General features: G+C 36.9%; 1 protein-coding gene and 1 long non-coding RNA gene across 2 annotated transcripts in view; one reads left to right on the top strand and one right to left on the bottom strand.

Annotated features, from left to right (window-relative positions):
• The window catches only part of LOC118007130, an 83,275-nt gene extending 78,777 nt beyond the window's left edge, over positions 1-4,498 (top strand). The window contains exon 3 of the long non-coding RNA XR_004678272.1: positions 4,366-4,498. This is a non-coding gene — a long non-coding RNA (uncharacterized LOC118007130). The remainder of the gene's footprint in view (positions 1-4,365) is intronic.
• Positions 1,892-26,630, bottom strand: part of IFT57 (intraflagellar transport 57) — a 52,965-nt gene continuing 28,226 nt past the window's right edge. Inside the window, exons 7-11 of the mRNA XM_035000216.1 lie at positions 7,866-7,937; positions 6,678-6,809; positions 5,255-5,317; positions 3,297-3,363; positions 1,892-2,291 (exon numbers count right to left, since the gene is read on the bottom strand). Coding sequence (XP_034856107.1) covers positions 2,113-2,291; positions 3,297-3,363; positions 5,255-5,317; positions 6,678-6,809; positions 7,866-7,937 — 513 coding nt within the window. The 3' untranslated portion in view covers positions 1,892-2,112. The remainder of the gene's footprint in view (positions 2,292-3,296; positions 3,364-5,254; positions 5,318-6,677; positions 6,810-7,865; positions 7,938-26,630) is intronic.

The following is a 26,630-nucleotide window of genomic DNA, read 5'->3' as shown; positions in this document are numbered from 1 at the left end:
TTGTTTTAAGTAGAAAATTTTAAAACCAAGAACTGAATGTGAGGCATTCTCACTGTTACTGCGCTGTCACCACTTCTAGGCCCTCTTAGAGGACAGAAAGAGTAAATACATGCGTGGGTGTGTACGTGGGTTTCTACATACTTACTTATTTCTGTTAATCCGTATGTATTAAAAAACCATGTGTCTACTGATGCTTCCAATTCCAACCCAGTACCACAGAGGGGGAAAAACATCATTTACAATTACTATCTTGAAACTGCGTCAAAACTCATAGACTTGAAGTCGTTAAATTTGCCATGCTGTACAACAGGAACTATGAGACATTCTGGAACTGGGTAATGCCAGTCATCCACCCATCATCTTAGAAACTCATGCTCGGTGTGCTAGGTACTTGGCTAGAAATATGGAAATGAAAAAGACTTTCTCCCTTTTCTCAAGCAGCTCAGTCTACGAGAGAGGGTAGGAGAAAATAGATAATTACCATGCAGTACAATAAATTCTGTATTAGAGGTATTCAATGTTCTATGGGAACAGAGAAGGGGGGTACCTAGGCCAAACTGAGTAAACTAGATTGCTTCAGAGAAGAAAATAAAAACAGGTCGCCCACACTACTTGCTGTTAGAGTTCTTAGATTACTGCATGTTTACACAAAGTGAAGAGTGTACCTTTCTTCTGAGCAAAAGTACACTTTATGGAGAGTTCTAATTTATCTAGAAGAGTTCTCTGCACTGATTGAATTCATCAAAAATCTGCAGCCATGACAATATCTAGGCAGGTAAGTTCCAAGGGAATCAGTGTTCGCTTGTGACACCCAAGTTGGGGTTTCCCCTCTTTCTTCCAGGCCCTGGTCAATGGCCATAAAATAAGGGAAGAGTAGGTTTTGATTTTTTCAACTGCCTATATCCCAAAGTAAATGAACTGACTTATTTGCCATTACATTTATTGGCACCTTCTTGAGCCAGAGAATAGTTTACACATCCTGACTTTCTTCTATCTAAACTTAAACTCAAGAAGAGGATGAAGGAGAGAAGAAGATTTGTGTGCATGTGTCATCTCTGAAGTAAAGTCAGAGGCAGAACATTGGGGAGAGAAAATATTAGGATAAAAACTGAGAAGGATTTTATTATTTTTGTTGTCATATATATAGTATTCTTATCAAATTTACCTCTAGATTTCTTCTTCTTCTTTTTAAAACATAAATGGGGGCTATCTTCTGGTTTGTGCTCTCTTTGCCAGTTTCCCCAGTTGTTAAGTCTGCTCACTCTAATATTGTTTATTTCACCAATTTAGAAGTCCCAGACTAGAAAGTTGCTCAGTACGATGTGCAAGTAAAGATCACCAGAACCAGGAGCCTGATCTTCACATGTCTTGCTATCTCCCATTCTGCTGCTTTAGTACAGAAAAAAGTAGAACTAAGACATATAATTATGCCTTTTTTGTCACTACAGAGTCAAACATGACTGAAATGTTTGTTTGTTTATTAGGTGGCCTTACATCAGAGAAGATATAAAATCATTCTGGTCATGAAATACTCCTGATAAATAATAAACTTCAAATGTTAATAAGGACACTGGAGTTTTTTCGTATGCTTTTTAAAAGAAATGTAATTTTAGGTAACCATAAAGCTGAGGCAAAGGTAGTTTGGGTTCTTAAAAAGAATCCCCAGCCCTCATTAGCTGCCGCCGGGTGCAGAAGCACCTGTGCTCACTGCGGAGGTGGATCAAACTGAAGGTGCCAGGCTTGTGTCAAAGGTCCGTGTCGCTTGTGAGACCCAGCAGCAGGAGTCCCTGCAGAAAGCATGGGTCGTACACACTGGCTTGCACAAGGAACAATAAGAAAAATATGCCACCGGGTGGGGGTTTTAACATCTGCAATGATTAGTGAAAACTTCTTTGAAAGTGAGAGTTTTTAATTACTTTATTGTATAGTAGATTCAATTTAAAGGCTTTAACCATCCATAAACACCATGATACAATATGTATGTGTATATATGTAAAAAAAATACCCACTGAACATGCTTTAAGAGGTGTAATTGTGTTTTGAAATCTTGCCACATGAAATATACTTTGATACAAAAAAACAACTAATCAGAAGCATGAAAAACAGTATGTTTTAATAAGAGCCTATTGCAGATTCTGGAATGATTGTTGCATGCATGTCCCTAGTCATGTTGGACTTCTCCTTCAGTTTTGATTGGAGTAATGTGTGTTCCACAACACCAATTCTGATGTCCATCTGAACGGTTTCTTGCTTCAGCTTTGTTAAGCTCTGTTTAATCTTTACCAAGGGAGCTGCAGAATGAAAATAACATGCAATAAAAATGTTCATTTGGAGTATCAGTGTATTACAGAATTGTATGACATTCTCCTCACTTTGTCTTAAGCCAAAAATAGGGTTAAAAACACAGCCAACAACATACTGACATTCACACAGTTTTGCTGTGGTATTTTAAACACCTGAGATTTAGGATGGGAAATGACGCAGCATTTGATACTGAGGTTGAATTTCCTTCCTTTTCTCGGGGAAGAGTTACTAAAGGGGTATTTAAGGATGTCTTTAATAAGTTTTATGGGCTAGAATATTTGTCTGAAGGAAAGGGGATACAATGTGAGAAAAGAAGGAAGAAAGAATTACCTGAGAGGTAGAGATAATGGGCTCATTCAAACATACTGCAAAACCTCTAAATGCCCTCTTTTGAACGATCACTCAGTATATATCATCAGAACTCTGGAAAATCTTTCTAGAACACAGAAGGGCCTTAGACAGTAAACCAGGGCCCTGCCAAAGTAACTAGCTCACGATGGAGCATGATTACTAGAGAATTAGTAATTCTTCTCTATTTGACCCCTCTGCCCAGTCAGGCCCACTGTGGGGAGAGGAAGAAAAACAAAGGTCATCCCATCGCTGTCTTCATGCCATTTGGGCACACACTTAGTGCTCTTTTGCACATAAAATGGAATAATGAAGCTCCTTTGATGAAAACAGAAAATACTATTTTTTGAAAATTGGAATAACAAAGTGTATACTTAAGTATTTCCCACTCTATCTCTGAATCAACTCAGTTTGAATCAAAAAATCCTAAATAAGGGTAAAAAAAAGTATGACTCTCCTCAGCTGACTGATGAGGAAAACAGTACATGGATTATCAGACATCATTTTTGCACCATGTACCTACCTCTCCTCAAATTCATTTTAAAAAGCAGACTCCCAATTTATTAATCGTATTTTGTTAAATAGATTTCTTGAGAAATACTCTCCTCTTGCTCATTTTCCCCGTGGGAGAAGCGTGTACTCACCACCATCAGTCATGCTGCTGCCTTTTTCTTCCATTTCTTGCTTTACCTTCTCTAGTTCTTCCGTCACCTTTAATTTAAAAAAAAAAAGTTTTCATGAGCTCTGGATTTTAATAAACTTTCACAATTATTGAATGATGTAGTACGAAAATTTATATAATACATCTGTAAAGGGACACAAAAATATTAGGAGTGTTCTGGACATAATCTGAATAATAAGATAAAGTAGGCAGATACACAAAGGTTTTTGTCTTCTGAGAGTGCTCCTAACATTAAACTTCACCAAATGACGTTCTCAGGCTGTCACATGACAATAAAAAAAACCGATCTAAGTTGTGGTTTTAGGCCCCAGACACGCAAACCTTGCAGTTACCTCCTAGCAGCTACCGTGCCAGTCCTTTCTGGTTTTTTTAGAGAAGGGCGAGTGGGGCTGGGGGTGGGGAGGGGCAGACAAGGAGGGAGAGAATCTTAAGCAGACTCCACGCCTGATGCGGGGCTCCGTCTCACCACCCTCTGATCATGACCTGAGCCGAAATCAGGAGGAGGCCGCCCAACCGATGGAGCCACCTGGGCGCCCCAACCATGCCAGTCTTTAATAATGAGTCATTAATTAAAACCATATACACATCCTGAGAAGATTTTGGATTTCTAAGGCTTACTAGGTATCTTTCTTAATATTATAGTTTTATAAGAGAAACTATAATATTATAGTTTTATAAGAGAAACCATCTTTTCCTCTATAGGATGCTAAAAATAATGTTTATACCATATGGCTGTACATAAAAATATTCCAACTGCTCTATCCAAACCATGAACTCCAAGAGGCATATTGTGCTGTCACATTGGCTCCTGTCTGTACTCTACGTCACACTCAAAATTATACTACTACAGCCTCTATTAGCAAAATTCCAACCTAGCATATTATCTTTGAAAAATCAAAAAATTTTTATATGACCTAGAACTAAGCCATAATTATCGTAACTTAGTAGGCTTTATTTTTATCATACTGGTGAGTAAAAACTTCCTTGGGAATAAAGTGCTCATCCAAGTAAAGCAAATTAATTTTTTTTAGGCACCTGCTATGTTACAACTGGGGATAACGACCTCCTCCAGAAGAACTAAATGGGCCCCTGGACTCCCTTCAAGTGTTAATTTACCTAACGTAAGTGAGCACTTTACTTCTACATAACATTCTATTTGCCTAGAAGCACCACAGGGTTAGGGTCTAAATATTTCTGAAGTTAAACTTTCAGTATTCTAAAATAACTATGCCTCAAATAATCTCTATAAAAGAAGCTTAATTCTATTATATAGAAAAAGTCTGGGACAATTACCGAAGATAATCTTGTACATTGGCTATTGACCTTGTTGTAAGATTTTTTTTTTTCTCTCAGCTCTTCAGTAAAAAATTGGAATATATATTAGATCTTACCCTCTTGCCTGATGATGAAAATCAATACAACACTATATGCAAATATTTCAGAAGTTCCCAGAGGGAAAGGGTTACAAGCCACTTCCAGTTTGTGGACAGAGAAATACTCAGGCTCACATACATCAGCAGCAATCACGAAAAACAAATCTTACATCTTACAGACTAACATTAAAATTTGTATAAGACATTTAAGCCAGTGCTTTACCTACTCTTCTATATATTAATCATAATTATTAGGTTTTTCAAAAGATTAAGGAAGGTTATAAATGTGCTAATATTATCAGCAGGTTCTATGTTGAATTTAATAAAACAACTTCAGGCATTTTGTGGACACAAACAGTATATACATACATAATTGGTTCATTGATAAGAAAACTAGGGACTGCCTCCTAGGGAAAAGCACGTAAAGCCCCGGGGAGCGGTGACTGAGGTCAACAAGGCCCGGCTGTAGCTGTATCGAGCCGCCCACGGCTCGGCGCAGCCCGGGCTCAGCCCACATTGAGAGAAAGAGTAAGAGCACAGCGTGTACCTCAGACAGGAGCCTGGTCCTCTCCGTCACTCCGCCGTTACCCTGCTGGTAGCGCTCCCTCGCCTAAGGGAGGAAACATTTTGTTTAATGACAAATTCAAAACAGAAGCAGATTACTTAAATGTGACCTCTTTGTGTTTGCAGTTTCTGCGTATCATTTTATGACAACCCCCCCTCCTCATTTGTGAACACATTTGTGAAAGTGACATTTAACTGTAGCTGTTTTATGTCCCTAATAGGCACCATGTATTTAAACGAAGGCACTATAAAATGATAAACTACCTTAACCTTCATATACTGACTGTGTAACTCACATGGGCATGGCTCACAATAAAAACTGTCCTCAGCTGTTCCTACACGGTTTAGGAGAGTAGCTCTTGGTCGATCTAATTTGCATGCTATGCAGAGAAAACCAGTTCTAAAAAATCAATCATAATAGAGCATCAGGATGAGTAATTAATAAGGATTAACAAATGGGTATGACAGTATGGAATATGTTCTTGGGAACTAATCTAACAATTATTTAATATCAATGTTTGACAGATACACAGTGGTTTTCATCAGAGACTTTTACAGCATTTTGAGAGTAAAAACATCCATGAGTAGATGTGTATATGAGAGAATAATTTGTTAAATAAATGACATAATAAAAAAGTGAAGATTATTTTCTGTTTGGTCTTTGAGAACTTCTGGAAGTACAGAGGTGTCTCAAGTTTATTTCCATTTTTTTCTGTTCTTGCAACCTTGTTCGCTAAAAGAAAAAAAAAAGTCTTCAAGTGACATTTGCAAGTGTTCTCACTAGTCTTCCTCAGCGTCAGGAGAGAGGGGGCATAACTCCCAAGGAAAGCCTTGAGATCCCCACTGGGGTACAAAGAACTGCTGCTTTCAAAGGCTGAAGGTTTTATTTTGTTGTTGTTGAAATTCTAAAACCTTGAAGGGATTAAAAAATTTGCGCACTAAATTAATTAAACTGCTTGTCTTTGAACGTGTCTTGCTTTCATATTCCTTATTATGGGGCTGTAAGCCATTAAGGCCATGATGTCTTTTCCCTCTGACACATGTAAATGCATACTATTCTTTTTCCTCCTACTCATAGGGTAAGTTAACAGCAGCCTTAGAAACAAAACCAGGTGTCCTGACACTCTGTTCCTGTTCTAAGCAATGTTCCCCAACAGTACAGGCCTTCATTTATTTAAATCAAAAGAAGAAATGCATTTCAAGACTTCTAGAGGATAATTTCTATTACATGTAACATGGAGATGGCAAGTTCCACCGCCTCACGTGGCTTCCTCAAGTGGGCAGAGAATCCATGTGTTGCTGTTTGTGAAAAGCACTTCATGATTCTCAAATGCACAGTGCTGTGTCATGTTTGGGAATTAGGGTCATTAACTGAAATAAATCCCTGGATATCATTCCTAAGTTACCTCACTCAGTTGGGCTTGAGCTGCACGATATTCTTGAACCAAGTGCTCAAGCTGGTTGTTGATGTACTTTTCTCGGCTGCCGATCTTTTCCAGAGTCCTACTAATTTCATTATGAAGTTTATCCAAAAATCCCTAGAAATTCCATAGGATTTTAGTAGGTAAAAGAATTCACAAATATATTTTTCAAAAATAGTCTAAAACGGACTAAATCTCCTTCAATTCATCCCACAAATTCTCAACCACTTGTGAAAAAGAAGATAGCTTGAAATTTTCAATAGCAAAAGAAGTCTGTAATGAGAAATATTTTAGTCACACTTGGCAGAATGTTAAAATAAAAAAAGCACCTGGTAGTGTTAGTCAATTCATTAGTCCTTATGCATATCCAAATTGTATATGAGTGGAATTTGCTTTATATAAAGTTCGGAATCAAAGTAGGTAACAGAATAACATGACTTTCTTGTAGCACAGTTCAAAGATGACTAGAATATTCCCGTTGGAGGTAAGTCATTAAATTTATAGCTCTAGCCTGGGACCTGTAACTTCTCATTCCAACTTTGCTTCCTTGTGGCATCCTCCAAAAAGTCCTTATTTCTGTCAGAGCAGCAAGCTTGGGGAAGTTGTAGGTTCTAAGCCTTGCTGGCCTGGTACTCTTTTATCCCTGGGGATTCAGAAAGAAAAGAATGATGAAATGTTTCTCTAATATGTAACATGTAATATATTAGAGAAACATAATATATATAGATACATTAGATTATCTATCTATATATATATTAGAGAAATATTTCATTACTTCCTTTCTGAATATATTGTATAATTATATATATATTGCATATATATTAAACAATATACATATGTATATATACAACTGTATATATATTATACAATATACATAATGTATACAATTTATATATTGTATAATTTGTATACATATACATACTATACAACTGTATAGTATGTATATTAGAGATATATATCTCTCTATATATTAGGTATATATTATACTGCTTTGATTAGAAAGTTACCCTTCTTTAGTTAAAGTGTTAGGGCTGTTGAAATATAATATGGTACATTCAATCTGTAAGTTCCTCAAAGGCAAGGATTGCATCTTTTTTTTTTTAATGTTCTCCTTTAACAGGTGTTCAACAGATGGGTAAATGTACATTGATTCACCTGAAGTAATTCACATACCTTGGTCTCCTTTAGAGCAGATTCTATTCCACTTTTGTGTTGGTGCATTTGGTCAACGTGGATTCTCCAATCCTATAGGCATAAGAGCATATAGGAACAAGTAAAATATACATTTCCTTCTTTCCTCTACTTTTTTGAAGTTGTATCCTTTATTTTAATTACTTTGGTTGCTGCCCTATTTCAGGTAGGAAAGTCCTATATATAGCTTGCAATCAGATTATAAAGAAATATGTATAGAGCACTTTAGGATTAAAGGTTCTAAATAAATGTAAATTATTTTATGTGTTCACAGAGTGATGTCTGACAATTTGAATATAAATTATTCCTGCACTGCTGGTGGTTAATATTTATGACTACCCATCAAAATGAAAAAAAAAAAATCTAATTACTAGAAAAGAAATACTTGTTTAAATAGTAACAATCGCCAGAAGCAACTCTGAAATCAAGTATCATATATCAAGTATTAGTTTGTCCCCTGAAAATTAAGATGGGGCCCTTTTTTTCGGAAGATGTCTCCTTCTTAAAAAAGGAAATCTATATGGATTATTAGAGTTCATATATTTTGAGATATATCGCATTACTATTAGGCTGACCCAAATCAGTGTGCATATTTGAAATCTATGCCAACATTTTAATTTCTTACAAGATATCTTCAAAATCTTTTGGTTTACATTACTAAAGGTAACAATTTTAAGACTGGAGAAATACCCACGATGAGAAAAAATATTATGGTAAGTTGAAGTGATGGAAGCAGGATACTCCTCAATTATACATATCTGTTTGCATACCCTGATGCTCTACTTTGCTATCTACACTATTCTGTGAAGAGAAAAATATACTGTGAATTGTCCTCTTCTACCGATTTCTTAACTTTGAAACATGGGCTAGTGACTACAGGGGAAAAAAATCCTGGGGTACATCACACATACCAATGATAAAATTACAATATATTAAAGAACCTCAAAGAGCATCTAGTCTCACCTTTATCATTTCACAGATAAGCAAAAAGAGGCCCAGTGACAGAAAGGGGCACACTCAAAGCCACTCTGGTAGTGGTGCACCTGGATCAGAAGCCAAACGTATTAATTCCCACAGAATAGATTCTGGCAGGTCAGAGTTAATAAAAGGAGCAACCTGCTACTTGACACCAGGGAAGGTGCTAGAGCAGAGAACAAATCAGCACTTCCCTTTGTCCATAAGCATTTTTCCTGTCTCATGAGCAAAAAATATCTCAGAATATGAGAGCTGGGAAGGACCTTAAAGATCATCTACTCATCCATTTAACAGTCATCTGGTGCAACATTTTCATTTTACAGTTGAGGGGACTGTGCATCACCTGTGACTATGACTAGACAGGTTTGGCAAGGAAATAGGCCTCTCCAACTCAGCCAGTCAACACTGGAACGGGGAGGAGAGGTGACTGGCTGGCCTGCTGCAACTGGACCAAATATGGTTAAGCCTCAAAATGGAAACCTGTTTAAGCCCAAGCAAGCATCTTTATGAAAGAAAATGAACGTAATAGGTATCATTATATTAGTAATTTTTCCAAAACAGTACTCGTTCAGCCTGATTCCAAAAAAAATTTTATAAGCTTAATAAACACCAAGTATTTCTACAGTCTCTGTGTCTGTAGATATATGCATGTATAAACACACACATTATATATACATATACTTTATATAGATATCCTTTTATTTATAGTAATCGGTGTTTTAATATAGTTTGTGTTCTGCTTTTTTCTACCCAGCATTATCCTTTACCCAGCAAATGTAAAAACTCTACTTTTTCATGTTCTGATAAAAATATTTCTAGAGAATTAAACATGCCTGACTCATCTACGTATAACTATGATAACTTACATTGATGTTAAACTCGGAGGAACTGGCACGGCAGTGCAAGCTTGAAGCATGAGTGGCATTTCAACAGGCTGGAAAGGAGTGGGAGAGGAAGGGTATTTTAGGCTGAGGGAGTAACAGGAACAAAAAAAAACCGGAAAATATATAGGGAACAAGAGCCCAGGCTGGCTGGAATATAAAACACAAAGTTTTTGGGGTGGGGTAGGGTGGGGTGGGGCAGGGCGGGGAGGGGTGGGGTGGAGAGGATGAATCATGAAGAAGCAAAGCTGGAGAGGTAGGTTAAGTTAGACGGAGGGCTTTCACTGAGGAATGTGCATTTTATCATGTGGACAATGGAGAGCTATTCAAGATTTTTGGTTTCAGTTTTAGGATAAATTTGTGTTTTGAGAAAGTTAACAGAGAAGGACTAGAAGGCCAGAAAGAATTAGAAAGGCAAGAGACTGAAGGCAGGTAGGCAACCAGTTACGAGGCTGTGTAATGGTCCGCGTGGTACATGAGCAGGGTTTGCGGTAGAGCAGTGCCTGTGAGAATGAAAGAGAAGGCATGGGCTCAAGGGACATCGGGGACACAGAACTCGCAGGACTTGAGGACTAAGGGCAAGTGCGGGCTGGCTGAAGTGGAGGTGGGGTAGCAGAGAGAAGTTGTCTTTAAGGTTTCTAGCCTTAGGAACTAAGATATTAGTATTATCAGTGTGAGAAGAACAGATTTCAGGGAGCCAGAAATACTGAGGAATTTAGTTTGGAACTTTTTAATATGATAACCCACTGGGACATATTTATGTATTCTTATTGCCTTTTAAAGTGGAAAGCTAATAATGATTTATAATTATCTGCCACATAAACCTGAATGTTTGTTTAATTAAAATCTAGATGGACACATTTCCTGATGTACAGTTATAAAAAAAAAAAAAAAAAGGCTTAAAAACGTTCTAACCTTTTAACCCAGCAATTTCACCTCTAGAAGTTATTCTCAAGGAAACATTTGGGGATACACACAAAGACGAATGTACAAGTTCTTGGTAAAACATCTCTGTAAATATTTAACTCTCTAAATATTTAACAGTAGAGGACAGTTTAAACGAATTTTGTAACATCCATTTCACTACTAAAAATAATGCAGTATGATACCATTTTTATAAAGCTCACAATGAAGCACAGCTCAATGATACGTTGTTTGGCGATATACACATATACGAAAACACTAAAACAAAAAAGGAAGAGGAAGAGGAGGAGGAGGGGGGAGAGGAAGAGGAAGAAGTGGAGGAAGAGGAAGCAGCAGCAGCAGCTAATGACAATACATAACATGCAAACGTGAGGACAGTGGTTCCCCACGGGAGGCCAAGGGCAGCAGCAGAATTACACAGGTAATTTCAAGGGCACGTAATGGTCTAGTTCTCAACTTGAGGAGTGGGTTCATGAGTGTGTGTTTTATTACTGGGCTTTATAATATATATGTATTGCCTATCGAAAGGTTAAATTCATGTTTTCAATAAAAACTTACCCAGCAAAAATGCACGTGAACAACATATAGTAAAGTGGAAAAACATTCCCCAAGGAATACACTATTATTGGTCCAATTGAGTAAAAACTAGTATTTGTGTATATTTGTATGTGTATGCATATATTAAGCCAGGAATTTGGATACCGATGTTTAGAATTTCTTATCCTTCCAAAATTTTCCAAATTTCCTACAAGACAATTTTTAATCATCACTTTAATCATCAGGGGGAAAAAAAGTCAAAAACCTCCTGGATGCCCAAGTAGTTCTTGAAAGGCATTTAATACAGTTACAGCAGAAAATATAAGTGATCATACTTGTAACATTTTAAAAACATGAATGTAAAAAGGCAAAATACATAGCTTTTAAAAAACTACAATGGAGATGGTTAAAAAGTTTACAAAGGTTTGTGGTAAGAATGAAGAAGTGATGAAGGACTTGATCCCCAAAATAAAACAGTAAAAGGAACTGTCCAACAATGCTAGCAATCCTTATATTGGTAGAGAATCCATTAGGTTACAACACACTTTTATACACCTTTCCTTATTAGAGACTCACAAAGGTTTGGAGTGCTAAGTCGATTTCTCAGCCCTTCTTTTTCACTTCTACCCTTCCCTGTAAGAGGGTTATGTGATTTGCAGGCCAGCTGTGGGAGGAGTATACTTCCCTGCCCCAGTGATGCTGGCCTTGGCCATGTGATTCTCTCTGGCCAGTGGAATAGCAGTGGGCATGGCCTAGGCCAGGCCTGTGCACACGCTGTAAGAGGCATCCATCAGCCCGCTTTCCCTTTCTCTCAGCCATGATAATAGGCATGCCCCACATCGGGGTTATACTTTCGGCCTGACTCTGGGACTAAGAAACATGGAACACAGCAGGAGTAGAGCTGCCCCTAAATCACACATCAGCAGACCTGTGTCCTGAGTGAGGGTAAATGTGTTGTTATTACGATTATAAACCACTGTGATTTGGGCTTGTTTTCAATACAGAAAAACTGACTATGTATACAGATTGTATAGGAGGAAAACGAAAAATCAAGTAAGTTAAATGACCTTTCTCAAGTTTCATGTCTGGAAAATGGAAAGCACTCCCAAACCAGTGCATTTTCCACATACTATAGACTGCTTTTCTTTATGATAAAATGAAATACTGCAGAGTATCTAAGGTAAACCAAAATTTTTTTTTGTTACATATCAAGTGAGACCACACGGGCCTCTGGAGTTTACTGGTCACCTGTTCCAAAGTGCTCTAAGTGTGTTCATTAAGCTCATTTCTCCTCTCTATTGCAGTTGAGTTTTTCACTAATCCAGCACATTTCCTCTCTCCGAGGAAATGAGAAGACTAATAATGATGCAGTATATCTTCTTTAGACTTTCTATTTTTAAAAATCCTTTCATACAAAATCTCATATAATTCTGTCACTTTTGAGGTGGCCAGCAAAGGTACTCCTCCCCACTCCAAATTCTTTAGTGCCAAAGTATATCTCTCCCCCTTTCAAAAACTGAAGAATTGCGATGCATATCTGCAGATGGTGATTCACAGCATACCATAACGTCAAAATGTAGGAGATCCAGCTGCAGCTGTTAGGGTGACCAGCAAGACTACATGGAGCTCTGGGTTTTACTTCAACAGCACAACCCCTGAATGATTAACTTTACATATGATGCAGAGACACTTGGTTTGTCCGGATCTCCAACTCAATGCTTCAAGGTCCTCTCTGAAACTGCTGCGGAGAGAGAGACCGAAACACAAGCTGGGGATGGCAAATGGAACTTTTATCTGTGTATACGTTTCACTAATTTACAACTTGTAAAATGTCAAACTCTCGGTTTTTTCCCCCAAGTTTGAGCTTCTTTATGTGTGGAGAGGAGGAGAGCCAAAGGACTCTTGAGAGAACAAAGCTGAGGAAGGCACATTGGTGTATGCGGGGATGTTTTTTTCTGGGCTCAGGAAAAGTCCCTGCCAGAGCACAGCTGAGTCTCATAGTCCGTGGATCTAGTGGCACCTTTGCTCCAGCCCCCAAGAGTGGGAGCAGGGCCCCAAGGCTCGGATGTAATTTGAATTGCTCTCTATCACAAAAATGTTACTTCTGCCATCTACCCTCCCTTTTCCCTCTATTCTTACTGGTTCTCCCCCAACTGTGTCATGAATAATTACTAATGGAATCTTAATTTAATGTTCTGTTTTTGCAGTTGTGCTTTAGTGAATATGACAATATTTACGAGGGTTTTTATGGGCTCCCTGCATTTAAGGGGTCTCACTGCATTTTTCTTATCAGGCCTCTGTTCTACCCCTGAATTCACTTTCTCTGTGGGTTTTCAAGATTACTCTGGGGAGGAAATCTTGTGCCTCCATTTCACCGATTGGGTAACAAATTGAGGTGGTATGATTTTTTACCACGTCAATTACAAAAAGCCAAATGTCCTTTCTCTCACTTACAGATCTTCCATTACACCGACCTGCTTCTTTCATTTCCTTGCTTTGTCACCCAATTTTAATAAGGAATACAAGAAACTGACGATTTTCAATGCGAGTTTGCACATTAAATAAATGTTTCTTAGCTCAGTTGTTTTGCTAAAGCTTAGATGCTACAGGAGGTTTGCTGCTTCTAATCTGCTGTGGATGAACAGTCTGTTTTACCAACCTTGTTAGAATCATCTCTGAAACAACTATATGTAAGTTCCAAAGAAGGATTTATCAGACTCTCCTATAAATAAAATGCATGAGCTTTAGTACATAGTTTTTTGTGATTTCTATTTTGGCTACTTAGAAACCTTTTCTATTTCCTTCCTTGGTATAGAGTAGTTCCCCAATAGTCACATCCATTCTGAGATCCTCTTACATCTAATGATAGCTTCAATGTGAACATTCAAGGAATGTCTAGTATGTGTCAGGCACTATGTTAAGCTCTATCCAAACATCATCACATACAATTCTTTTAAAAACTCTCATTAGATGAGGAAATTGAGACGTAGCTCCTTTAAAGTAGACTGCCCAAGCTTACAGGCAAGTCAGCAGTAGAGCGTAAACTGGCAGAGACCACGATATCATGACTTATCATTTCCCTGATGAAATGCAGTGAAGTATAACTAAACATTTTAAGGGGGTAATGGTTAAAGGAGACTTTAGTTTCATCTGTAATATTTGAATATTTCCAAGAATATATTTATATATCAATTGTATAATTAAAAAAATGAATTTAAAAATTTTAGGATAAACACATGCAATTAAAAACTTTCTCACAAAGAAATAGCCAGACCCAGATGGCTTCATCGGTGAATTTTTCTCAAATATTTAAGGAATAACAACAACTTTATACAAATACCAGAGAACAGAAAAGAAAAAAAAAAAAAAGGAGAGCAATTGCCAACTTGTTTTATGAGGCCTAGATAGCATTACACTAAAACCTGAAAAAGACACCTAAAAAACAAGAAAAATTACAAATCAGTATCTTTTGTAAACATAGATATAAAAATTCTCAACAAAATACCAGCAAATCGAATCCAGTAATATATAAAAAGGATAATATATCACGATTAAGTTGCATTTATTCCAAAATGCAAGCTTAGTTTAATACTCAAAAATCAATCAATATAATCCACCATAGCAAGAGAGGAAAAAAAAGAGGAAACAAATCATATGATCCTCTTAATAGATGAAGAAAAAAAATCATTTGAAAAAAATGTAACATCCATTCGTAGTAATTCTTAGCAAACTAGGAACAAAAAGGAAGCTCCTTAACCTAGTAAAGGATATTTATAAAAGTCAAAAAGTTAACATCATACTTAATGGTAAAATTGAAATATTGACAGCTTTCTCCCTGCTAATACCACTTATATCCAATATAGAGTTCTTAACCACTATATAAGGCAACATAAAAGAAATAAAAGGGATAAGGCTTGTAAAGAAAGAAGATTGATGTTATTTGCAGATGATATAATTATATACACCGAGAATGCAAAACAACCTATAGGCCTATTGTTAGAATGAATAAGTGAATTTAGCATGTTTCCTGGAGACGTGTGTTTGTATATACACAGAACTGTATATTTTTTAAGATTTTATGTATTTGAAGGAGAGAGAGAGAGAGAGAATCTCCAGCACAGAACCCAATGCGGGGTTCGATCCTATGACCCTGAGATCATGACCTGAACTAAAATCAAGAGTCAGATGCTCAACCGACTGAGCCACCAGGTGCCCCCATAATTATTTTTATATACCAGCAATAGACAGAAAATAAAATCTAAAAAGATACCATTTTCAGTAGTATGAAAGAACAACAAATAGACTAGTGCAATAAAACAGAGTGTCCAAATACAGACCCACACATACATGCTCATTTTTTATGACAAAGCGGTGCACTGGTGAAAAGATAACCTTTTCAATAAACTGGGTCAGCTGCATACACACACACACACGTATGTATACCAAATAAATCTTGAGTTCTACCTCACACCATACATAAGAATCAATGCTAGATGAATCACAGAACTCAATACAAAAAGTAAAGCAATAAAGCTTCAAAAAGAAAACATAGGAGAATAACTTCATAGCACTGGGGTAAGCAATGATTCTTAAATAAAACATAAATATTAGCCATATTCCCTTTTCCCCAAAAAAGATCATTTGAGTATATTAAAATTAAAAATAAATTGTTTATCATAATATGCCAATAAGAGTGAAAAGAAAAGCTAAAGAGTACGTATTTGCAATACATATACCTGACAAAGGACTCATATCCGGAGTATATAAAAATAATTTCTATAAATCAAAAGAAAACGCAGATAACCCAATAGCAAAAGACAAGAGGATATCCAAATGTCAAACATATGAAAAGGGGTTCAACTTCAGCAGTCGTCAGGGAAATGCAAATTAAAATGGCAATGAGACCATAACATATCTATTATGACAAAACTTAAAAAGATTCAATACTTAATGTTGATAAAGATGCGGAGCAACTGGAACTTTCATACCCTGCTGGGAGGAGTATAAATTTGTATAACCACCTTCAAACACTATTTGGCAGGGTCTGCTAAAGCTGAACATAAGACCCTAAGACCTAGCAATTCCACCCTAGTAGAAATTCCGGTAGAAATGTGTTCAGATGTTCACCAAAAGACATTTACAAGAATTTTCAAAGCAGTATTATTTATAATACTTTAAACAATTCACATAAGTCCAGATGTGGGCTACTCTGGAAGGGCATGTCCTGGGCTAGGAAGCTCTCTGCCATCAAAGGAGCAGACAGCTAGGGGTTGTCTGTTGACCACACTCTGTGGCTGGGCAGCAAGTCCTTGACTGTAAGGGGATCTGGGCAGTTCATCTCTGTTTCAGCCACAGGGAGAGAGACTTAGTTATTAAAATTATAACTACAGCTGCAGTGGTAGAGAGGTAGGGCCAAATGTGAGCGGCAGTCCAAAAGTGATCAGTCTCAAGATTTCAGTGTGGAATACTGATGTTCGTGTAACATGTTTAATGCCCCATCCATGGTCAATGATAAAATTCTTCGGAAATCTGATGGCAGGGAATCAGGTTAAGTGAAAAAAGCAGAGAAGACAGCTTGATAGAAGTGGCTGCATGTCTTAAGTTCACTGTAGCAAATGTTGCTGGGACAGGTCGATAATTCATCATGCTTTCAATGCAAGGAGAAGAGCAGCGGATTTCTCTCCTCCACCCACAACACTCCTTTCCCTAATAATAGAACATTATCTATATTCTCTTTTTGCCACTTTGCACAAGCGGTTTTGCAATCTCTTCTTCTTGTTCTACTTGTTAATTTGTAGCTTCACCATGGCTCACATTTGTGCACGTTTGTGTGTGTGTGTGTGAGAGAGAGAAAGAGAAGAGAGGTGAGAGAGATTGTCCATCAAGTATTTTTTTCATGAGATTGAATTACTTTCTGAATGAAAAATGCCCATCAGGTTGTGAGGTAATTACAGAATGTGGCTTTCTGAATTTTTTAATGTGACCTTTTTCTTTCATTGCCAGCAGCTTAAAGTCTTCTGTGGTACACACTTGTTGTGTGAAAACAGGATTTTTCTTTGTAAGCGTTCAAAGAACTAAATATACGACTTAAGAGGGGCTGAGTATGTATGTGTGTGGTATATGTTGTATGTGTATATTTGTTGCAGGGAGTATGGGAATCCACTAGTGCTGGAAATTCGAGTTTCCTCAGGAAAGTTCTTGCTTTCTAGATATTCCCCTTGTTGTAGAGAAGAAGACAGTGTGCACAGAGGGTAAGCAAAGACTATCATAACGGGGCGCCTGGGTGGCTCAGTCGTTGAGCGTCTGCCTTCGGCTCAGGTCATGATCCCAGGGTCCTGGGATCGAGCCCCGCATCGGGCTCCCTGCTCCGCGGGAAGCCTGCTTCTCCCTCTCCCACTCCCTCTGCTTGTGTTCCCTCTCTTGCTGTGTCTCTCTGTCAAATAAACAAAATCTTTAAAAAAAAAAAAAAAAGACTATCATAACAATCTCTAGTATTCTCACACCTGCCTGTAGCTGAATTGAAACTGGAGATCCATAATCTCTAAATAAAATACCTTGTTAGTTAAAGAATTACATTTCTAATTGTGTGCTCAAAGATGACCTTTACTGGGGCGCCTGGGCGGCTCAGTCGTTAAGCATCTGCCTTCGGCTCAGGTCATGATCTCAGGGTCCTGGGATCAAGCCCCGCATTGGGCTCCCTGCTCAGCGGGAGGCCTGCTTCTCCCTCTCCCACTCCCCTTGCTTGTGTTCCCTCTCTCGCTGTCTCTCTCTGTCAGATAAATAAAATCTTTAAAACAAAACAACAAAACAAAAAGATGACCTTTACTGACTACCATCTGTTACTAAAGTGTTTTCATATGTTGACTCTGACTTATTATTCGTGCTTACTCCATCCACATCCCTTTTATATGGCCACAGAAATCTCCCGAGTGAGGGTTTCTAGACTTTAGAAGGAGTTACAAGCTCAGAGAAGTGATCGGGCAAGGCAGACGGGGAGTGGGTGGGGGCCCTTCTGTGAAGGCAGGGGCACTCTTAGGCCAAGTGAGAATGTAATTATTTCACAGGATGCTGAGTAACCACGATGCATAGCCGGAAGAGAGAGCCTTGACAGTCCTGCTCAACTTCAAGAATCTACTAAACAAAACCTTGATCTCATACAATACTCAAAAAACAAAACAAAACAAAACAAAACCTGAAAAAATAAATAGAGCCATCTGCATATTTGAAGAACCAAGAAACATAAGTCATTACCTTGGCATAAGGAAACAATCGAATATAATGGCATAAAGGCTATGGGAGTAAAATCTGTCCACATATTAAGAAATTTAATAATAAAACAGTGATAGTGAGAATTACTCTAATATCATTGATTGGAAAAATGAATCAAACCAATTAAAGAGTACATTTCATAGGAAGGTCCATATGACAAATGGTTTCTGTTTCAATTCATACTTTTACATTAAGTGATTTAAAGGAAACATTAAATCATACTTTGCAATAATGAAATATTTAGGCAGTCTAGAAATTTTAATTATAATCAATATATATTAATTCACTGCTCTCAATCACAAGTGTCTATTTGAGGTATATCTGCTGTGAGGCATTAGTAACTTCCCTCTGTAGTGTTTCTATAACATGCGCTCTTTATTGGTTATTTCCTTAAAATCTGCTACCACTGTAGATGCTCTTTACTTAGAGTTGATGGTAATCTCTAAAGCAAAAACACTTGTTCTCCTATTTCGATCTGTGATAAATGAAACCTTTCCCCGATCCAGTGGAAACATTATCACACTCAGGGTAAACAGGAAGGAAGGCATCATCAACTATCTTTAAACAGAATATCCTGAATGTTCAACAAGACTGAGACAGAAGCAGCTAAAAATCGTTTCAGTTGCTTAAGGATGGCTGGGTTTTTCTCCACCCCTTTGCAGTAGTTTTACATATATAATTTTAAGCACACTATTCTTTTCCACAATCCTGATCTCTGTCCATGACCCATATGCTAAAAAGGAAAAAAAAAAAAAAAAAGTTGACCAGCTTAAGAAAAAAAAAAACAAAAAACAGTGAATAAAACTTTAAGTCCACAAAATAACACCATGCTTTAAAAATAACACAAAAATCCAAAGCAATACTCTGTTTTTTGTAGTCTCCTTTAAAGAACGCTTGCCTGTAAATGTCCATCAGTGAATATTTCCCCTCATTCTTTGAGACAACGTAGCAGTTGAGTAATCATGCAGGCTGCTCTAAAAATGTATGTGTGTCTAGTTAATTTAGGCAGTTTATTTTGATAGCATTCACCTCTTTTTGATTATAGCAGGTGTTTCAAGGATAAATTTGCCGAAAATTGTATTTTGTTTAAACAACAGCAGCATGTACATTTATGGCCTTACTATATTACAAAGCATTTATTGTCTGGCAGCAATAGATACAATTACAAACATTTGTGACAGTAATTGGAGCTATTACTCCTGCATGGAGCCTCATGGAGACCAACTTATTGCCACCTGTATTTACATTTGTTACTGGTAATTGTGAAAGCTGATTTTTTTTTTTTTGGTGCCTTATTTTTTTTATTTATGTGAATATTTCTCAACAAAAGGTCTGTCTACCAGAAAATCTTAAAAAATTATAAATGTAGTTTCTCCATTATTCAAATAACAGGCAGAATCACATTTTAATGACTAATATATACATAAGCTGTATTCTTATATCCTAGCCCACAGAATATATTATACCTTTTTGCTCATGGATGCAAGAATCCTATCAATATAGCCTATCCAACAACCAGAGTACAAGTCTTAAGAAATGCTCTTTATTTCCAAACTATAACAATTCATAAATCCTTACAGGTCAGAAATACTTAGAAAGCTAAATTTTATTAATATTCTTCTTATACTGCATCCAAACACAGCAATGGCAGAAGGTCAAAGCAAGTTACTCTCTGCACTGTTTTGGAATGAGAAAAATACCCTCCCTCATCTTGCTTCCAGATACAGATTTGTCTATAACAGTAAAAAGAGAAAGCCTACTATTGTACATTTTCTGCAGGATTTGGCTTCCAGTTTGAACAGACTTAAATCTAATATAGTAATTCTGTGGTCCCTCCAGGTTCATTTAAATGGAATTCCACCTGCTGATTAATAAAGGCCTCTCTTCTGCCTCTTAGTTTTTAGCTCTCACAGTGACTAGAGAGCCCAAGGGCTCAAGACTATTGCAATGATTCCATCCTTAGCACAATGACTCTTGCAGAAAGGTTTCTTGCTGTGAATTACCCAAGGCAATACCTGTATGGTTTATTTACGTTAAAATAAAATCCAGTTTGGAGTTGAAATTTAAAGTTTAGGCTTCTTTTTACAACTACACCCTGAGAAAGTTAGACACTGAAAAATAGGTAAGGATGTAAAAAAGCAGTTCAGTGAATCAAAGGCTTGAAATAATTAGAAACACATGCTGTAGTACTTCCAAAGCCTTTAAAATATATATATAATCTCTTTATCTAAATTCTTGTAATGAACCTGAAGATTTACATAATGAGTAGGAGACATTTTGGAGGAATGAAGGGGGTGTACTTAGCCAACTATCTTTTAAAACAACAGAGCAGGAAACATTTAATTATAATTTGGAAAAAAATCAATTTAAGTCATTAATCAAAATTTTAATTACAATATCCAGGGCATGAAAGCATGATAGAACATTTGTTCATTGCATTAAACACCTCCTATTAAATCATTATAATATACAATTGTTTAGGAATAAATACTGTATAATTGAGGAAAAGGGTCTATGTAAGGTTTAGTTGAAAACTGATTTCACACTTTCTGCTCTTCCTTATTTCTGGAGAACAGGGATAAATATTATTAATGTTTACTTGGTTTCTATTATGATAAAAACCCTTGACTTGAAAAAAAAAAGTCATTCTCCTGATAAAGACTGATAAGACTGATCATTTTAAGAAGCCACTTTCCCTCGGTTCAATGGATGAAGCTGAGAGACTGAATATACGAATGCAGAACAATGTCCAGGCCATTATATAAAATAGAATTCTGATCTATTGGGACGCCTGGGTGGCTCAGTCCGTTAAGCGTCTGCCTTAGGCTCAGGTCACGATCCCAGGGTCCTGGGATCAAGTCCCACATCAGGCTCCTTGCTCAACAGGGAGTCTGTTTCTTCCTCCGCCTGCCACTCCCCCTGCTTGTGCGCTCTCTCTCTCTGACAAATAAATAAATAAAATCTTAAAAAAAAAAATTCTGACCCACAATCTGCAGCAACTAGTTCAGGAAGTCAAACCATAACCTCTGAGTGAAATTGGCCAAAAAATGGTCAGGACTTAGTAACTGCTGGCTTCCCCAGTTTTTCTCCTCACCCACCTGCTTCCAGTGTACAACCAGCCAGACAAAGCCACATATCCTTTCCGAACCAGACACATAGGAGGCCCTGCTTCTCGTTAGCCTGCCTCCAAATCTCCAGTCATAACTGAACATTGCTGAAGGCTTCTCTTTCTCCTACTATAAATCGTTTAAATACTCCTGCCTGCCTTTAAGTCTCTGCCAAATGCAGATGATGGTGGCTAACTCCCTCGCTATAGCAAGCTCTAAATACATAGTCTTTGTTCTCATTTAGGTGATATCCTTTATTTCCACAAAGTCAAATGTAGGCTTGTTTTTTTAATAATAAAAAGAAAACTAAAAAAGATAGATTAATTTTCTTCGAGAAACAGCATTATTTAGTGATTCAAAATTAATAAAAAATACAGAAAGTGAAATCTATATGAATGTGCAACCATGTCTTTTATTTCCTCAGAAATTATGGAACAGAATTCTTTGGCAGCTCAGTCTCAACTACCATTATTATTCCAGCCAGCAATTGTCAACTGGTTCACTTAAAAGTTTTAAAAAATTACTATTATGGAATTAAAGATATTTCAATCATGAAGGAAAATATTATCTTTCAATAAATGTCACCAAGTACTTCCACCCTCCATAACCACTTGTTTCTCTAAAATGACTCACTGGCGGGTTTCATTTCTTGCTATTGGTCTGTATTCTCAGATCTTAGGGTCCTTATGCTTGCCCATATTCTAACCATCAATTGTTGCATGACTCTGTCCGGCCAGCCATTTTTCCACCAAGATCTTAGACCTCCTGGTTTGACCCAACCTGCTGAGCTTGGCTAAGCCATCTCTGCTATGTACCACTCAGCTAAAGTTATGGCTTGTAAGTTTTAAGGATGTGTGGAACTGCTCATGATGTACTACTATATTTTTAAAAACAGAGGTGTAATCTCAACTGTATACACATAAAAGCACACAGAAATAGTAGTCAACATATATTAAGTGATTCTTCTGGCACCATTCTAAGTGCTTAAGATAAGTCAATTCATTTAATCCCTTTAATAACTCTTTGAGGTAGGTTTTATAATGAACTCCATTGTACAGATGAGGAAACTGAGACAGAGTGGTTGAAACTTGCACACAGGGTCCAACAGCTAGCAAGTATTACAGCCAGGATTTGTACTCAAGCAACCGGGATTCAGAATTTGTGCTTTTAACCAGTATGGGATATTGTCACTAATGGAATAGGTAAGAACCTGGGTTGTAGGTTCAAATATCTGTCACTTGCTAGGCAAAAGCAAGTTACTTCACTTCACTGTGTTTCAGTCTCCACCCCTGCAATAAAAGGTAGCTGTATCTAACAGGGCAGTGGAAATGATGAAGTGAATTAATAATATGTGAAGTGTGTTAAGAACTGCACTTGGCACATAGTAAACAGTGAATGTCAGTTATTATTACCACATCATATATACCTTTACTAGGGAAAAAAAACTGGAAAGATTTACCAAAGTGAATACTTTGAGCCTGATTCCTTATGTGAGTCTGATTCTATTCCCATGTAAGACTATAATGCTGACGTTTTAAAATATTCCCTTAAATGATGGAAGTATTAGTACAGAAATTTTGTAAACTCTTCCTGAATACTGATATAGGCACTGAATATAAGAGGGCCATGATAGAACATAATAATATTATAATAACAATACTGTAATTTAACAATAATTAACATTTATTTATTAGGCATTAATTATGTCTCAGACACTGTTGTTGGTGCTTTACAACAACTGTGTAAGGTAAGTAATATAATTAGTCCCATTTTACAGATTCGGAGAAGGAGGGACAGAGAGGTTTAGTAGCTTGCACTGGATCACACATCTAATAAATGGTAGAAATGTGAATTCTGGGTACCAAGGGAAGATGTGTGAGATAGGCTCTACCTTCCCTTGATCTTTGTGGCTACCACAGTTCCACTAGGTTTCTGAAACTCTGGCCCAATAGATCAGGAATTGATAGTGAAACTAAATGTGGGATCACTAGCTTCTAATTCATAGCATACTGCCCATCCCTCTTCCCCTTGAATTGCTTCCATATTATTTTTATAATTAAAAAACAGAAGTGCATTTTAAAAAAGACTCAGAGAGGGGTGCCTGGGTGGCTCAGTCGGTTAAGCATCTGCCTTCGTTCGGCTCAGGTCATGATCCCAGAGTCCTGGGATCTAGCCCTGAGTCAGGCTCCCTGCTCAGCGGGGGAGCCTGCTTTCCCTCTCCCTCTCCCTGCTGCTCCCCCTGCTTGTGCATGCGCGCTCTCTTTCTGTCAAATAAATAAATAAAATCTTAAAAAAAACCCCTCAGATTAGGATAATTCTTGACCAGTTACAGATTTAAGTCTAGTCTGATTATAATCACAGATGTTTGCTCTTAGTTCTAAATTTCACCAGAGTACTGATGTAACACTTGTAGGCACCAACTGTTGGTCTAACAAAAAACAATAAAAAAGACATAAAAACACACAAGAAGAAAGGGAAAGAGATATAAAGAGAAAAAAAGGAGGGAAAGAACAAAAAGTGCAAGATATACAGTCACAGTGCACTAGTAATACTCATAGATGATTTTATTAGGTGGCAGTGGTATCTACTCTAATTTAGCTGTCCTCAGACTGCCCTTTTAAGGAACTGACTCCAGAGCTTTACTCACTTGGTCATAACTGAGGCATTAACTAGAATGGAATGACCCAGGATTTGGCTGAATTTATTGACTTTCTTGGCAGAACTTCTGACTGTGTGTTTAGACACATTATTCCAAGTTAGGGCAGATCTGAGTTGGTCGCTGGGTATATCACACGCTAGAAGTAATGACCAGGAGCAATCTCTATAACCAACCCTAAAAAAGGAACTACTAATATGGTCCACTCAAGGTAACATATGATAGAAGTCCTTCACATTCAGTTGTGGAACATATTATTTGTATTTTTGGCAACATATGTATTTTCCCAATGATAATTTGTTTAAGCTAATATTAAAATTTGTTTGCATTCTTTGAAAACTGTCAACAGTAACAAGTGGTGCCAGAAAAAAGGATAAGCTAGCCCAGCAATAAAAACCTAATTACAACATTAGGGAGAATATAAAATAAAATATTAGTATATGAGAGGATCTCATCAAAGCATACATACTATAATATGCAAAAAGAACAGAAAAGGAGATTTACTTTTTTTTGCAATTACCTGCCAGGAAGCATACAAGGAATAAACTGAATTTGTGAGAAAAGAAAGCAAAACAAACATTTGATCCAGTGCTAAATAAATATGGGACTTATTTACTACTAACACAAGGTCATTTTCAAGAACTTTATAATGGATTTAAATAATGGAGGCCCTTTATTACTTATTTCCCACATCTCTATGCTACTTAAAAATTAATCTAACAGTGATCAGTAAAGCACATTGATCTGAAAAAAACTCATTTTCCCTCAAACACAATGTTGAATTCTCTAAATGGTCCTAAACAGCCTGTGTTGAGTGAAAGATAATGGTTTTGGCCAAATCAAATTTGGTTTTGGTAGAGTCAGGAGTTGAGAAAGAATGCAATCTACCACAATGCAGGAGTCAACCTCTTCTGATGGAGGATAGTGAGCCTGTGAGAAACCTCATTCATGACCAGATTATTTTTATTTCTGAGGCATGAAAAACATCTCTTTATTCATTAGCCCCTTATTTTCTCAAATCAATGTATAATTTTATTTTTCTTAAGTAAAGCTGAATAAAGAATTGACCCAAAACCTGTATTTCCCACTTGATACCTCTGAAATACTTAGAGTTTGTGAAATACTAGACACAAAGGCCAAATGATCTAGAGAAGAATTCTTAAAAAGCACTCAAACATTACTTTAGGTCAGTATATTTTACCACAAAAATCTAAATTCAAAATGCTATTCATATAAAGAAAAAAAACCTTCAAAACTTTATCTGACATTTCAGAATGTTGCTTGTAAAATTTGTATAATTGATTTGGCACAGTATATCCTCATAAAATCAAGGCTGGTAATACATGGCACAAGACTAAGAGGCCAACTTTCACCTACTTAATTCTTCCCCAAATCAGGAGATCATTGACTCTCTAATAACCCAGGATTCTGATTACTGTAATATTGGTTTGTAGTAGAATTTGACCTGTACTTAGTTTTGTAAAACTGTATGTGTTAGAAGTTACATTTATACTCTTTCTTTATTCAGTTACTCCTATTACATAGAGATCAACGACCATGCTTTAAAAAGACACTCTTGTGTGATCCTATTAGGCTCTAAATGAGATGTTGGATTTCAAGAGTTTACTTAGCTTGAAAGTAAATAAATTAAACTTGCTTCCTTATGGGATTAAGATGTACCTGAGAGTTCCTCACTACATGGTTATTTTAACATGTTATTCTAACTAGAATCACAATAACCGTGATTTTTAATTTTATCAGATTTCTTCTTATAAAATAAAGAATTAGAAATTACATTTTTACTAAAAAAATCACATTTTTGCAAATTATGGCTTCCAGCAGAGATCAAATCAGTGAAGAAATCTGTATTAACACGTATTTACATATAAGAGATACGCAAACAAAGAATTCACCCCTAATGTAGTCAAATAATGGCTATCCATAATGTTTGGGTAAATACATGGCAAACAGGCTGTAGGATTTGCCCACTTACCTTTACAGCTGCTCAGTCTAGTAAGACCTTTGCTGCCCTTATCCTATTCTAGGACTGCCCGAGGAGTCTAGGCTGCTTCTTACCCTCTCTAGGACACAGTTTTACAAGCTCAAATCCAGACATTCCGAGAATAAATTCATTTCCTAGGCACTCAGAAAACAGCAAATCTTTGGGGGTAGATACAGAACCATAGTTTCAGAGTAACAAGCTTCCTTAGAACCTTGTTCCATAATGCTGGTGCTTTTCTCCAACCTCCAAGGATAAAAACCCCTTTAGTTTCTTTACCTAGATGTCTCTCTAGTCCCTTCTGTAGACATTATTATAATATTAATGAGAATGGTATTGTCTAGTCACCTATTAGTTTGTTCTGAAGTTCTTGTAAATTGTAGGTAAAAAGGAAACCGA

The sequence above is a fragment of the Mirounga leonina genome, unplaced genomic scaffold (assembly GCF_011800145.1).
Source record: "Mirounga leonina isolate KUSES-001 unplaced genomic scaffold, KU_Mleo_1.0 Mir_115, whole genome shotgun sequence".
Taxonomy (NCBI): domain Eukaryota; kingdom Metazoa; phylum Chordata; class Mammalia; order Carnivora; family Phocidae; genus Mirounga; species Mirounga leonina.
The sequence above is the reverse complement of the archived record's forward strand: the minus strand, read 5'-3'. Positions and strand labels throughout refer to the sequence as shown.